We start from the raw sequence: 15,690 nt of genomic DNA, 5'->3' as shown, positions 1-15,690 counted from the left end.
AGTTACATTAAAGTTAGTTACAAAAGACTGTAAAAACATGGCTGAGCAGGGAGCCATGTTGCATCAACATATAAACCGAGGATTTCTACAATGATTAGTTACTGCTGTAGTGGTACTTCAAAGTTTATGTAATATGAGGTATCTTCCTGGTTTTTGTAAACATTTACAGATTATGCTTTGAATATCTTGCCCAAAGACACTTTGACATATGGAAGGACTGGAGACTGAACTATTGTGTAGTTAAAGGAAAACCACAGCCACCCGTGTTGAGTCTCTGTATTGCTAGAGGGATAACAGGTCTTCCAATTTTTATAGGGATTCACTTTCTGCCATTCATAAAATACAGTTAAAGAACAGTAATCAGCCCTGGTAAAGCTGTGTGTTTTCAGCATAGGTGGAGAAATTGATGATGCATCTTCTGATGACACTGCCAACTATTGGGCAAAAAGGTTTAAAAAGAACAGGAAGTCAAAAGTACCTTTTGAAACTCCATAATTCCTTTTTATAGTGCTTACAAATGGAAGTATGTGACCTATTTTAACCAATTACAAAAAATATCAAAGATGCCAAATCAATGTATAGGATCTTTTGATTGTAATAAGGGCTACACTAAAGACCGGGAATGAAGGTTTATTTCATATTCATTTCGGTATGTTTGTTCCCTAGTGCTGTTTCCAAAGCAAAACAGACCCTGAAGTCATATCATTATTATTCAAAGTTGTCCCTGGACATAAAAAAAAAAAAAAAAATCCACAGATAAAAAAACAGACATCTCTAAAGCATTCTCTTCAACCATGGCAATCTAAATAGCAATAGGAATGCCACACATCTAAAGTAACTCACAGGTTAAGCAAATTTTCATAATTACAATAAATATGATGTTATATGCTTTTAAAATGATGTGGGAAAGTGGGACCAAGAAGTAGAATGACAGTTGTTTTAAAATTGATAAATGACTGCCAAGCATCTTTTAGGACATTCCTACTAAGATTCTGGGGTAATAGAATTCCCATGTTAATTATAATCTAAATTTGATCTAATAGTCTGGATTCTACATCTGAAGTAGACTTGAGATTTTTCCCATTTAAAAAGGTACAGTGTGCAAGAATTACTGACACCTAGTGGTAAAAATGGGCAATTACTGCAGAAGTCAAGCACAGCTGTGAATGGATGGTGGCTGTCAGTGGCCAAAATTCTTATAGACAGACAGACAGACACACGCACACACGCACACACACACGTTTTCCTTTCATTCACAAATCGATTCAGTGGCCTTAAGTGGAGCAATGACTACACTACAATAAACTACTTCAAAATGTTGTAAATATGTACTGTCTTCTTCTGTGTGCCTTTTAAACTATTACTTATCCCACAAAGTGTTCTAGCACCTGTCAAACAAAGCTGGTACTGTAGTTTTAAAGCAAAGAGTTCCCACTTTACAAACAGCTGTTTGTCCATTCAGAGACACTGTAGTAAAAATGGTGGTACAAATAAGGCAGCGGCCATTTATGTGGGCTCGTGGGAAGTAGATATAAAAGGCTCCTAAGTAAATATAAAAGTTATTTTAGTAATGTAGATATCAACAGAAACCATTTTTAATGATCTATAGAATCTTTCTGTCATTGAACTTTGATTTAGTTACACACTGCACCTTTAAAACAGGAGGGCATGGTGCTAGTTTCATCAAACAGTTTCACTACAAACAGGATTCTGGGATTACTTTGAGCTTCTGGGTTGTTGCTTTACTATAAATCATCAACTGGTAGCGGCAAATCTGGTGATCAACTGTTTATTTTTCTTTAACTGTATACTTCTCAAAAGTTTCTCTTAGGTTTATGGTTTCTCCAGGATGGTTTTGGGTATATAGTTATTGGTTTTAGTTTTAATAGGGCAATTTAATCCAGGGTTTTTATTATCATCATATATTCAGTGGTTGGTAAGTAAGATTAGATTAATTACATAATTTTGTGGCTGGACTGGACTTGTTCTGCTAATTAAAACGTCTTAATTTCATTTTAATTTGGAATCTGTGAGATGTGTGCTGTCAGGAGAGGAGTCGTTTGTGTTCATGACATCGGGTGGACACGGAGAGACATAAATTGTGTTTACATATTTTCCCTGAATTTGTGTACTTGGTCTTTTAATTGTTTGTCTTAACTGTGTTTGATGATCATAGAAATAATTTTAACGAGCTGTTAGCTGAGATTCTGGACCTTCTGTGGATACCACACACGTTTATAGTTACATTTAAAGACCTGACGCTATACCCATAAAACTGGATGTTTCCCCCTTAACTCCGGTTATCGGAGGGTGGAGGCGCAAGAGGTTAAGCTAAACAGTCAAGCTAAGAATGCAAAGTTAGAGAATTTATAGGCCAGAAATCCGGATAATGAAGCACTAAAGGTGCATGGACGGAAGTTATTGTGCATATTGTGAATATTTATCTCTTCTCACAATCTATAAGCTATGAGATTCTAATCCAGCTTTCTGTCTGTTCACCTGATGCTAATATTCCTCACATATTGTTCCGTCTGTGTTTAGAAAGATCCAGACCAAAGAGCCATTCTTGCCTCAGCCAGCTACATAAAACTCGTTTAGAGACGCAAATGTTACGAGACCTTTTGAAAAAAGACAACTTTTAATTTTTGACAAATATCTACTACAGGAAATTTGTTCTGATTTTTGAAGAACCACATTTTTATTTTTAGGTTTTAAAATAAAGAAAAAACAAAACTTTTGAAAAAAGAAGGTAGACTTTCTTCCATGTGAGGATTCGTGGAAAATTATGTTTATAAAAAAAAAAAGCAAAAAAAAAAAAAAAAAAAAAAAGCCAATAGTTTCCATAATGATAAAAAATAAAATAAAATATTACTGGTACTTTTGGTGTCATTATATTGTCAAAAGTCAATGCAATTATTCCATGAAAAAAAAGAAAAAACCTGCAGTTATATTTAAAAACATTTTTCTTTAGCAATTTTTGCCATGTGAGTGTATATATATATATATATATATATATATATATATATATATATATACAGTGTGTGCAGAATTATTAGGCAAATGAATATTTTGACCACATCATCCTCTTTATGCATGTTGTTCTACTCCAACCGGTACAGGCTTGAAAGCCTACTACCAATTAAGCATATCAGGTGATGTGCATCTCTGTAATGAGAAGGGGTGTGGTATAATGACATCAACACCCTATATCAATTATTAGGCAACTTCCATTCCTTTGGCAAAATGGGTCAGAAGAGAGATTTGACGGACTCTGAAAAGTCAAAAATAGTGAGATGTCTTGCAGAGGGATGCAGCACTCTTAAAATTGCCAAGCTTTTGAGGCGTGACCATCGAACAATCAAGCGTTTCATTCAAAATAGTCAACAGGGTCGCAAGAAGCGTGTTGAAAAAACAAGGCGCAAAATAACTGCCCATGAACTGAGGAAAATCAAGCGTGAAGCTGCCAAGATGCCATTGGCCACCAGTTTTGCCATATTTCAGAGCTGCAACATCACTGGAGTGCCAAGAAGCACAAGGTGTGCAATACTCAGGGACATGGCCAAGGTAAGGAAGGCTGAAAAACGACCACCACTGAACAAGACACACAAGATAAAACGTCAAGACTGGGCCAAGAAATATCATAAGACTGATTTTTCTAAGGTTTTATGGACTGATGAAATGAGAGTGAGTCTTGATGGGCCAGATGGATGGGCCCATGGCTGGATCAGTACAGGGCAGAGAGCTCCACTCCGACTCAGACCCCAGCAAGGTGGAGGTGGGATACTGGTATGGGCTGGTATCATCAAAGGTGAGCTTGTGAGACCTTTTCGGGTTGAGGATGGAGTCAAGCTCAACTTCCAGTCCTACTGCCAGTTTCCGGAAGAGACCTCTTCAAGCAGTGGTACAGGAAGAAGTCAGCATCGTTCAAGAAAAACATGATTTTCATGCAGGACAATGCTCCATCACACGCATCCAAGTACTCCACTGCGTGGCTGGCCAGAAAAGGTCTAAAAGAAGAAAAAATAATGACATGGCCTCCTTGTTCACCTGATCTTAACCCCATAGAGAACCTGTGGTCCCTCATCAAATGTGAGATCTACAGGGAGGGAAAACAGTACACCTCTCTGAACAGTGTCTGGGAGGCTGTGGTTGCTGCTGCACGCAATGTTGGTCGTGAACAGATCAAGACACTGACAGAATCTATGGATGGCAGGCTTTTGAGTGTCCTCGCAAAGAAAGGTGGTTATATTGGTCACTGTTTTGTTTTTGTTTTGTTTTTGAATGCCAGAAATGTATATTTGTAAATTTTGAGTTGTTATATTGGTTTCCCTGGTGAAAATAAATAAGTGAAATGGGTATATATTTGGTTTTTCTTAAGTTGCCTAATAATTATGCACAGTAATAGTCACCTGTACACACAGAAATATCCTCCTAAGATACTAAAACTAAAAAAGCCCCACTCCAACTTCCAAAAATATTCAGCTTTGATATTTATGAGTCTTTTGTGTTCATTGCGAACATAGTTGTTGTTCTATAATAAATTTAATCCTCAAAAATACAACTCGCCTAATAATTCTGCACAACCTGTGTATATATATATATATAGAGAGAGAGACAGACAGATAGATAGATAGATATGCTAAGTTTCACAGCACTGTATGACTGTATGATCTGACTTTTCACCAACTTTACATGAAGGATTACATTTTTGATGAATTAGAAATTAAAAATATAATTGGCCAAACTAATACCCAGTGTTATCTTTATAAATACTGCATGTAATATGAAAATTTGTCCTGTTTGGGTGATATGGATTTGCCAATAAAAGAAGCTGCTAAGGTTATTAATTCAACTTTCAAATCCATTCCAGTTGAATGAAAATGGTCTGCTGTGTTGAGCTTCATCTTGTTTTAGCTGATTTATGCTAACCTATACACTGAAGTTGAAGTCCTTTGGTAGTTTAAACGTCCATTTAAAAAAGAACAATTAACTTTCCTGTTTGTAATGTTTACTATGCCTGATCGGATTTCATTCAATAAGACGTAAAACTTGCAGATGAAGTTTCTGTTTCCAGAAACTTTGTACAAGATACACAAATACAACAACAGCATTTTCCCAGCAACTTACTGGGTAAATATATAAGGACTTATTTCAATATCAGCTTTTCTCATGGTAAACAATGTTTTGGTCAAAAGTTATACAAACTTTAAACTATTAACTTTCATATTTAGTTAAGTCAAATAAATTGCTGTAAGAATAAAATCTTATAATGTACTTCTTAGACTCAACTTTTTTTTGCTTTCAGCTGATTCAGTTTGGTAAGATAAAGAATTTCTTCTTCATACCTGGTGTGTGTCAAAGCTACAATTATGTGTATGTGATTTAGTCATTGTTACTGTGACTACTGTGAAAGATATTCAACATCTCAAACAATAAGTAGTCTCTCTTACAAATATTTTCCTCTCTCCAGGTTGAAATCTTGTCCAGAGGTATAAAATCTTGACGACGATAATCTTTGCGCCTCTCCTCCCGGTCCAGACGGAGCAGTCTCTCTGCGGAAGAAAGCAACCACAAACTACTGAGAAAAACCTGCTTGTTCTAATGAAAACTGCAGCTGTAATACAGAAACAAATGCAACAAACAGATAATTACAAGTGTAACATTCATTCCACTTAAAGCTAAAAATGTTTTAATCACAGCTGTTTTAACAGAAAATCTTTCCTTCTCTTCATGTCCAACCAAAGCTGTCGCCCTTTGCCCTTTCTTTACTTTTAATGGCCTGAATTTTTTCAGTTCTCTTTCACAATTCTGCACTACTCTGCTCAATAATATGTGATTTTTAGCTTGATAAAGAGCATAAACGGTTGGTGTTTAACACAATTTCCAAGGAGGTGTATGTTTAAATTTACCTGAGGACCTTTCTCTAATGACAGTCCAAAGGACACATTAGATTTATTAGTTATCCAGACTGTAAGTCTGTACCTGCATGTGTCTAACATAAAGCAGCATCATGTCCAGGGTGCTTCTCTTGCAGGGAGTTGGAGCTGAGATAGGCTCGAGTGCTGAACAGTAAAAAGTCAGTATAAATGGTTGATGGATGGGTGATGGTTTTGCTGCATTTTGTGGTCCATTTGCTCTGCATGAAAAGCTCACTTTGTTACTGCTACCTACATCTAACCTCCTTCTGATCTGTGTTCAAGAACTTCAGGGGTTTTATTATGAGTTTCTTAGGTTTTAGTGCCAACTCCATTATAATACTCTTACATCACACAGCCACTAATTACCATCTCCTCACAATTTTGTGTCCTGGTATTCATGGCTATCGTGTGCTAATGTTTCATCAGACAGCAGCGGGCTTGTTCTTAATCACGCACGTCACTGTGAATTCACTTTCAGATAAATGCCTTGTGCACACAGAACTTCAGAAATATCCTCTTTGTAAAAGAGTTTAAATTAAATGGATTTTTCCCATAATACATAACACAGTAACTGACATATTTCTTAAAAAGGAGTTATGACACTTTCCTCTTATACAAGTAAGGCCTTGCCCCATTTTAGTAGGAAATGCAAGATTCCTCAGGTCATCCTGTGGCAACATCTAACAGTAAGTCAGGCTTGAATTATAGGGATTACTGCAATGTTGGATATCCATTGTATCCCTGATGTATTTTCTCTCCCACTTGTCCCCTTCTGTTATTCCCAAAGCTGCTTTTATTCTGCATTGGTGAATAAAAAAAGGTAGTTCCACACAGCAAAGCTCTCTGGACTAAAAGATTTTCATCACTATGTTGAACTATTAGTCAGTAAAAATTTTCAAAGCTTAGCTTAGCCGCCATGACAAGGGTCTTGGTTCGAAATCTAATTTATGTTCAAAGGACCCGTTTAAATTACTTGAAGAGTCTTGAACGGGAGGGCCAGTCAGTAATGCTGCAGACACCTCTAAACCATTATAGATGCTTTTAAAATAATAGTAAAAAGAAAGATAAAAGAAAAAAAGGTCCTTACTGTCACATAACATGAGGTTTTGTGTTGTCTGAGTTTCATTTAGGTTTTTTGGTTTCAGAATAATCTGTATTCACATTAACTTTTTAAAAAGAATAAATAAATAAAAACTATTTTAAAACTAATAAAAATATCTATATCCCATATAACACTAACGTTAGTGTTTCCAGTTTTACCCAGTCTACACACCAGCTTAAGGCTGAACCCACAAGTAAAAAATAACTATTTAAATTTTTCAAGTTTAAGAATTTCTTTCACATTTTGATTTACCTTGATCTTCTCTTAAAGCAATTGCACCTGGAGGGATAAACTGCCTGTTCAGAATATGAAATCCGATTTACTTTGATGTTCGCTCTGTGCTGCTACCTGCACACACTCAAAAGTGTCTGACTTAAACTGATAATAATCTTTGCTAAGTTACCTTTAATAACCACTGAAATATTACCACACAATAACCCCAATAAAAATTTTAAAAAAACTTTCATAAGCGCTTCATGATGAGAAAATCTAAATAGCTCACCAAATATTCCAACAACAATCAGTAAGAAGCCATGTTTCTTTCATGGAGTCATTTAAATGAAAGTCAGAGATGGTAAGTGAGATGACAGAAATGTGATATACTGATGAGAACAGTTTACATACATGCACATTTACTGTTGAAGAAAACAGATATAACATCTTAGAGCTGCAAAACACTGGTGTAAACACGATTTCCAATTATGGCTGCATTCAATTTAGAGTTCTTTCTAGTTTCAAACATGCTCACTCTGGGACATAAAGAAATACAACCATCACTAATCAATTTGATTAATTACACCTGTGCTGTACCTCTTGTGACTAAAGAAAAAAGGGAGGTCTACAGCTTTGATAGTCAACAGGTCTCTCTACAGTGTTTCTTAGACCAAAAACATATATGCATAAATTCTAATAATAATGCATATTTACAAAAAAAAAAATGGGGGGATAGCTATTTTATGTTAAAGAATTGTTAATGACAAGTATTCACGTTTTAAATCAGATACGACTTTTCTTTGTACAGCTGATGTGTGACAACAAGCTGTAGTTGAGTTACAGAAAGGTGTTTCCAACTCGCACATCAACTGTTGGTGCATCATACAGGTGGAAGACAAGAAACGTTTATCAGCAGTGCTCAGACAGGTACGTCAAGATTCTGTGAGCACCTGTGAGCACGCCAAATGCGAGCTAACAAATAGGGAAGACGCTCTGAATGGACAGAGATGCGAATGTCAAACGTACGTTACGGCATTCCAACAGAGGCGCGACATATAACATCTGTATTGCCGCCGCATAGGATTACCAAACAGTCTACAAAAATAAGTAGCATCAGAGATATACGCAGAAAACAGTCCAAGTGTTTGTCAATCTTTTGGCATGGGCAGAATTAATGCTGTCTGCCACTGATATGATGATAGCTTCATTCCACCCCAAAACAACCCGTACCTTTTTCAGTCTTCCAGTCCTTTTTCTTTTTGCTCATGCTGCCGGAGTGATTAGACTTCGAATGGTTGTTTTTTGACTGTGGCAACCCCAGGCTCACAGTGAATGGGGGTTCGGGGGAAAAAGAAACAGAAACGTAAAGTGAAACAGCCTCTGGACGGTTGTCTCACCTGTGAAGCTGTCAAAATTTCTATGGAACTCAGTCGGCTCAACCTACCGTGATTGCGCCGTAAATTATGTGTACGAATCCTAGCTAGATCATTGGCTCTACGAAACAAGGAAGTGCGTGTGTGATTGGCCAGGTTCCTATGTCAATAACAAAAGGGTCATGCAGAGCGGAATGAGGGTAGGTTGTTTCCGGCAGTTCATGATCATCCTCCTGGCGTGTGAGGCGGTAGGCGTGTTAACAACGGACAACTCGGATGTAAGAGTGACTTAGTACAAGATGATTTAAGTCACTATGTGTAACCAGCCCTTTAAAGATAATAAGTCAACATTTAAGTAAAATACTTTTGTTATATTTGGTAAGTCAGTGCATGCAATAATACGCTTTATTTGCAGTGTTACTTAATAAGTCTATGTATTTTACCTTAACTTATGAAATACTATCGCCATTAATCTGAACTAAAATGTCCTTAAGTGATTAATTATTAGTAGGTATATGACCATACAAGTTAATATGTGATGTGGTTTTCAACAAATTAAAGATATTTAAAGGTCTGGTTTTTACCTCAGAGCAATTATTTTATTAATAATGTTTAATTCATTATACTTAATGGCTATAGACGCTTCATATCATGCCCTCCTAAATGGCAAAAGAGAGTGTCTCACAGGACAGACCAGATCAAACCACTAAGTCAGGCTGTCATGTGAGAGGCTGGTTCCAGAGACCACCGTCTGTCATCTGTTATGTTACCACTGCTCTGGTCAGGACCCATCTGCTCCTGAAACTGCTGACATTATCTGAGAGTGAAAATTTGCTTTTATCCAAGCTGTAGCTACTATGAACCCCATCCAATTTCTCTTACTGAAATATAGCCAGTATCTGAAGGTAAATACATTAACATCAAACTAACACACTGCTGTTCACTTTGGATCTAAAAGTAACATTGCAAACTGTTCCTCATACAGGCAAAATAAAGATTGTTATCAAACTGATTTTTTTTTAACATGTTAACACAAAGTAACCACGTCTCACATCTGGCACAGAAATTAATTATTTGTCCATATGAAATTAATTAGTTTCCACTACAGCTGCCTATTATGCATTTAAAAACAGCAAATATATTATATATATATATATATATATATATATAATATATATGCGACATCTACAACAATTATCATAAAACAAGGTAGGAATGATAAACTAAGATATTTCATTCTTTTCTCCCTTTTAAAACAAAAATATGATTTGAATACAAAGGTCTTTGCAGTTTTTCTCCTGTACTGGTCCCATCATACCACTAGATGTCAGTCTTGTAGCATTTTCAGCGCTGGTTTACTTCAAGGGTAATTCTGGGTTTCAGCTTGAAGGTTATATTTCAAATCCTTTAACAAAAGTCTAGAACAAGTTGGAGGGACTGTGTCTCTCCGCTGTCCTAGGAAACACGTGGGATTCCCCTGGGTGAGCTGGAAGAAGAGTTCATGGAAAGGGAAATCTGGTCTTCCATGCTTAAGCAGTTGCCCCCGCAACCCATCCTCAGTTATTTTTTCTGTCATTTCACATAGGTAAAACAGCTTTGAACATGCTATCAGAAGATGTTTTGGGGGTTTCTGTGTTGTCATAGGCCTTTTTGTTTTTATGGGATATGACCATTGTTACAAAACAGCTAACTACAACATAATTTGATATCATTTAGGGATGGGTGGATCGATACTTTGGAATCGAGACTTCAAAATCAGCCAGTCAAAATATCGGATTCGATACGTTCTTTGAGTATCGAGATACCACTCTGCTGATACAAAACATGACGTTTGTTTTCATTACTGGGAGTTTTAGGCAATAACAGTGCATGTGCAGCCACAGTGTATTCCTTCTGTGGGATTATGGCACCCTGTCTGATGTCTTAATGATGCTTGTGGTGATGAGGAGGTTTTGTTTTGATATTTTCCTGGTTTAATGCAGGTTACTGCACATTATGTTTTGTTTTATATATATATATATATATATATATATATATATATATATATATATATATATATAATATATTTACATATATAATATATTTACATATATTTTTTATTTTCCACTTATTAAAGTTGAATAATCTTGTATTAATCTGTAGTTTATTTTATATTATATATTGAAAAAGATTTGATCCTTTTTTTAATTTACTCATCAGTTTATTTTATTATTGTTTTGTACTGATTTTCTTGAGTTTATTTATATTCCATTTTATGCTTGAATTAAAGATATTAATCCACACTGTACAATCATGATTTTCCTTTAAGGGCCAGAAGTATCAGTATCGGTCATGTTAAAAAGCAACTAATGGTATCATATTAATGGGAAAATGTTGGTATCCCCATCCCTAATATTATTACATACAGTTTTCTTTTGTCTTTAGATATCACTTATAATTGTTTGTTTACTGTTTCTCAGTCATTGTTCAAACAGGGATAATGCAGACAACATGAAGTCTTCATGAGAGCAACAAAAGAAAAAACAAAAACTTGGCTGGTTGGCTTCAGTGAGCTTGATTCTGCAGGGCAATCTGTATACTCCAAACAGAGGAGGATCTATTTGTGTAAGTTTGCGTAGGCTGTTGTTACTGTCATGGTTACAAGAAGATTAAGCTGGTAGTTGTATCTACAAGTGGCAAGAACATTGCCTCATCTAAGCTGTTGCTGGCTTGATATGTCTTTCATTTTCCACTTATGGTAATAGGAACATAATGCAATTATCTGCAGAGAAATGCATAAAATTATCCCAGACTTAAAATGAGCCCCAAATCTCTTGGAATAACAGGTATGAAATGAAGCAATTATATGTGTCCTTATGTCAATATCATACGCCCATTTATCATGTTTTAGACTGTTTGGTCTCTTTTCTTTAAAGACATTACACAATCATGTCTGCTAAAAGTGGGAATTTTCACAGACATAGCTGTCTACTATTGTAAACCAAATATGTCTACTTCTGTGAGATAGTCAGTCAAAAGAAAACATCTTTCTTAAAACATCTATAATAACTGCCCCTGACCCTTGATGCCTCCTTGCTGAGGCCTTATTTTATTTAATATTTACCTAATTTTTCATATCAAGTTAAGAACAAAAAGTACCTCCAGATAAAGTTGAAAATGTCTCTTTAGAATTAATATAAAGAAATGAAACCGAAGTACAATTTTCCTTCCATATAGAAGTGTGAATGTACTTTTTAAAGTAGTTCATTAGAGGTGGAATGGTTTTGTGATCCCTGCATGCTGTTTTGGGCTACACTGACCAAAAAAAAAAAAAAAAAAAAAATCGTAGTGTGGTGGTTTTTCCAACCCTCTCAATTAAACATTTGACTGGCCATACAATCCAGAGTGTCCTGTCATATATTATGCTCATCTGTTTCACAGATGTGAAGAGCAGCTCAACTCAGTTAAAAAGACTCCGAAATGTTCATGAGCTACAAAGAACTTCGTTTCTTTTGTACACAGATATACTGTTACACACATCTGCACTCATGCTTGTTAAAATGTTCACTTTGTACTTTGCAACACTCACACAATCAAATCTAGAGACTTGCTCATAAGTATAAGTAAGCAGTGTTACATTTGGAAATTAATAACTAATTAAGCATACTTCGTGAAAAACACAAAACATGTTTTAGGGGAGATAAGTTTTAAGTCTTAAAACGAATACACTCACAAGATCTTGCAGTAAAGTACAACTCCATAAAATTATAATTTAAACAAAATGCAATGATTTGCAAATATCATAAGCATGTTTCATTTTTAATGTTAAACTGGAAATCTTTAGTATTTCGTGGAAAACATTAGCTTATTTTGAATTTAATGGCAGCAACGTATTTCAAAACAGTTGGAACAGGATTAAGTTTAGCATGGTTTATAATCCTTTTTCTTTAAACAACTGTCTGTAAAATTCTGGGAAATGAGGAGACCAGGTATTGGAGTTTAGGGAGACAAATGATGTCCTATTCTTGTCTGATGCAGAATTAGACGCTTAACAGTCCTTGGCCTTCGTTGCTGCATTTGTTTCATGATGTGCCAAAAGTTTTCTATTGATGAAAGCTCTGCACTGCAGGTAAGTCAGTTCAACACGCAGACTCTTTTCTGTTGGAAGCCATGCTATTGTGACAGATGCAGTAAGGCATTTAGCATTGTCTTGCTGAAATATGCAAGGCCTTCCCTTAAAGAGATGTTGTTTGGATGGGAGCAGATGTTGCTCTAAAACCTTTCTGTGCTTTTCAGCATTGATGTAGCCTTCACAGATGTGTAAGCTGCCTGTGCCATAGGCACCAATGAATCCCTACACTATCAGAGCTTTAGGCTTTTGAACTGTCTGCTGATATCAAGCTGGATGGTTCCTCTCCAGGACATGGACATATCATCCAATAATTTTTCAATTTATTATTCACCTGACCATAAAATGGTTTTCCATTCTGTAACTAACCTGTTGCAAGGTAACCTAATTAGTCATCAGATGGTCCTCCAGTTGATTGTTATTTGTGCCGATTATTTTTCCAACCTTTTGTTCACTTGTTCCAACTTTTTGAAAAACGTTGCACCAAGTTCAAAATGAGCTTACATTTTCCATTAAATAGTAAAATATCTCAGTTTCAACATCTACGTTTTTGTGCTCTGCTGAAAATAAAACGTGCTGAGATTTGCAAAACATTGCATTCTGTTTATTCATTTTACACAGTGTTCCAGCTTTTTTTGTAATTGTTTTTTTGTAAAATTGACCAGCTGGTGCTCAGCATCTGAAAATATGTGCATAAAAGGATGTTAAAACATTTATTGTTAGGTTTTGCACCATGTTGCAATGTGCTTTTCTTTTTTATTTATTTTTTTATTCATTGTCCTTCCCCAAAAGTCTTATAATAGGCATGTAAACTGTAGAAATAGGGACAACGTTTTTACTGTTACTCATGCCGCTCCTTAATGAAGAACACTCAGGCCACTTATGAACTACTATTTATAAAATGCGTGCAGCATTACAGTTTTACTGCCTCTAATTGTCTAATTTCCCACAATATTTCCAACTGTTTTAACAAATGTTTCACCCATAAATTCCCTACTCATAAATGTCTTATATGTATTTGGTACCTGACTTAATCATGACAGGTTATTCAGCTGTTAAGTACAATTTGTCATGGGACTAGCTGTCATCTACTCATAAGAACATGGTGGTTTACTGAGTTGTACTCTGTTTAGTCTACATCCTCAGAACAAGTTTGAGGTTGAATTAAAAAAGCACCACACTGTGAGGATTCTTTTCCTGCAGAATTCTTGTGGGTTCCAGCTTTGGCAAAATATGAAGCAACTGCTCCCTCTGTTTATTTTACTTCATTTAATAAACCCCCATCCAGCATGTCTCCTCACAGCAGAGCGTGCCTCCTCCCTGCCTGCTCAAAGCAGCAGGAATTCCTTCTTGATCGCTGGTTGAACTCAAGTTGAATGGATTTGGAGTGGATTGATGTTCAGTTGTCACAAAGCAGACATGCAGTAAAACTGCTCCAGATTGTTAAAGGTTTTATGTTCATACAATGTCGATGTTACTATGCATTTCCTTTCTTCCAAGACAAAAGAACAAAAACCCCATTGTGTTGTAAACTTTGATCATGTCTGCCTCTGGAACACAAGTTTAAGTTGAGAATTTCTTCAAACTTTTACTTTGTTCTATAATAAGTTTAAAAAAAAATTAAGCAGTTCCCTTTAACTATACAAATGCTTTCCATGCTCTTGTACCTTCCCTGTTAAAGGTCTGAATAGAACATTTTAAGACAAATTCAAAAGAAAAATGCCATCATCAAAGTCATTCATTACGTTCACCCTGCCACACTTACATCACTGACCTATGTTTCCCTGTTTTAGACCTATGATGATGCAGAATAAGGTTATACATTACAATCTGTTCACTCATGTTTAATGTCTTTAGGAAAAAGCAGAGAAGGTGTTGGATGAATTGTGTTTTTGCAGTCTGTGTGGTCATGACAGAGAGATCATCTTTTAAAATTGGGCAGACTAGCTGTTTCCCTCCACACACCATTAACAACAGCATGAAGAAGTTTCCACAGAGATTTGATGGCATGCAATACTAAAGCCACCCCCTGAAGGCTGGCTGCCCCCCTCCTCAGCACTATGCACCCTGGCCCCAGCCCTTCTTTACATTAATTGGTCAACAGCACTCTTTCATCTCTCCTGACTTGATCCAAAGCAAACACTGCACATTATGAGTGAAGCACTGGTTCTCAACTTCATTTGGCATGCCTCTCTTCAGAAGCTGGAAATGTTCTGCTAAAGAGAAAAGGAGACATCAACAAAAATGAATCCACTCCTACATGTGTGGACCTCCAGGGACATATTAAATGATCTGCCCGATCTAAAAGCTGTGGAATTCTGTACCTAAAGAAAAAGAAGATGTCCAAAACTTATCAGTCTTTATAAAGCATATGAGAAGTTGTAAAGCTGTAACATTCCCTAGCTGTACCCCAGTGTACTAGTAAAGCCATTTAGACATTCAGTAATGGGGATTATGTAAGGTTTGTTAAATCAGTGTTTTTATCCAGGTGCATATGTATATACTTAAACAATGAAAAAATTTTATGAAACCATAAATCAACAGACTAAAACACAATAATAGACTGTAAAACAATTTATGCTGTATCTTTTTGTATGAAAAGAACTGCTTTACATGCAGCTTCTATGATTGTGTGGTGGCTATAAGTAGGTTTTGACTATGGTCAAACTGGGCCACTGCTTGGTTCCTTCGCTGGAAACACCTTGATTCTCCAATCTGTATCTACATTGGCATTTGCATATACTGAAAACGTAAAAGTAGAGGACAAAGTAGAAAGTAACTCATGGGAAGGAGGAAGCTATGGCATTGTGTAACATCAGATTCAGGCTTTCTTAAGTCAGACTCTGGATCAATAGATGGCTAAAATTATCACTGTATACAAATGTTTGAAATTATGGAACAAAATGATAATGGCCCAAATCAGAAGGCCAAAAGTGTGTTCAGCACTTTATTTCAGCTCTTAGATTTTACACAAGA

At 36.0% G+C, this 15,690-nt stretch overlaps 1 protein-coding gene across 3 annotated transcripts in view; it reads right to left on the bottom strand.

The window, feature by feature from the left end:
* The window catches only part of macrod2 (mono-ADP ribosylhydrolase 2), a 408,860-nt gene extending 400,185 nt beyond the window's left edge, over positions 1-8,675 (bottom strand). For all 3 annotated transcript variants that reach the window (XM_042010046.1, XM_042010048.1, XM_042010047.1), the window contains exons 1-2: positions 8,464-8,675; positions 5,451-5,552 (exon numbers count right to left, since the gene is read on the bottom strand). In XM_042010046.1, the coding sequence (XP_041865980.1) occupies positions 5,451-5,552; positions 8,464-8,500 (139 nt within the window). In that variant the 5' untranslated portion in view covers positions 8,501-8,675. The remainder of the gene's footprint in view (positions 1-5,450; positions 5,553-8,463) is intronic.
* Between the last annotated feature and the right edge of the window lie 7,015 nt (positions 8,676-15,690).

The sequence above is a fragment of the Melanotaenia boesemani genome, chromosome 16 (assembly GCF_017639745.1).
Source record: "Melanotaenia boesemani isolate fMelBoe1 chromosome 16, fMelBoe1.pri, whole genome shotgun sequence".
Classification (NCBI taxonomy): domain Eukaryota; kingdom Metazoa; phylum Chordata; class Actinopteri; order Atheriniformes; family Melanotaeniidae; genus Melanotaenia; species Melanotaenia boesemani.
The sequence above is the reverse complement of the archived record's forward strand: the minus strand, read 5'-3'. Positions and strand labels throughout refer to the sequence as shown.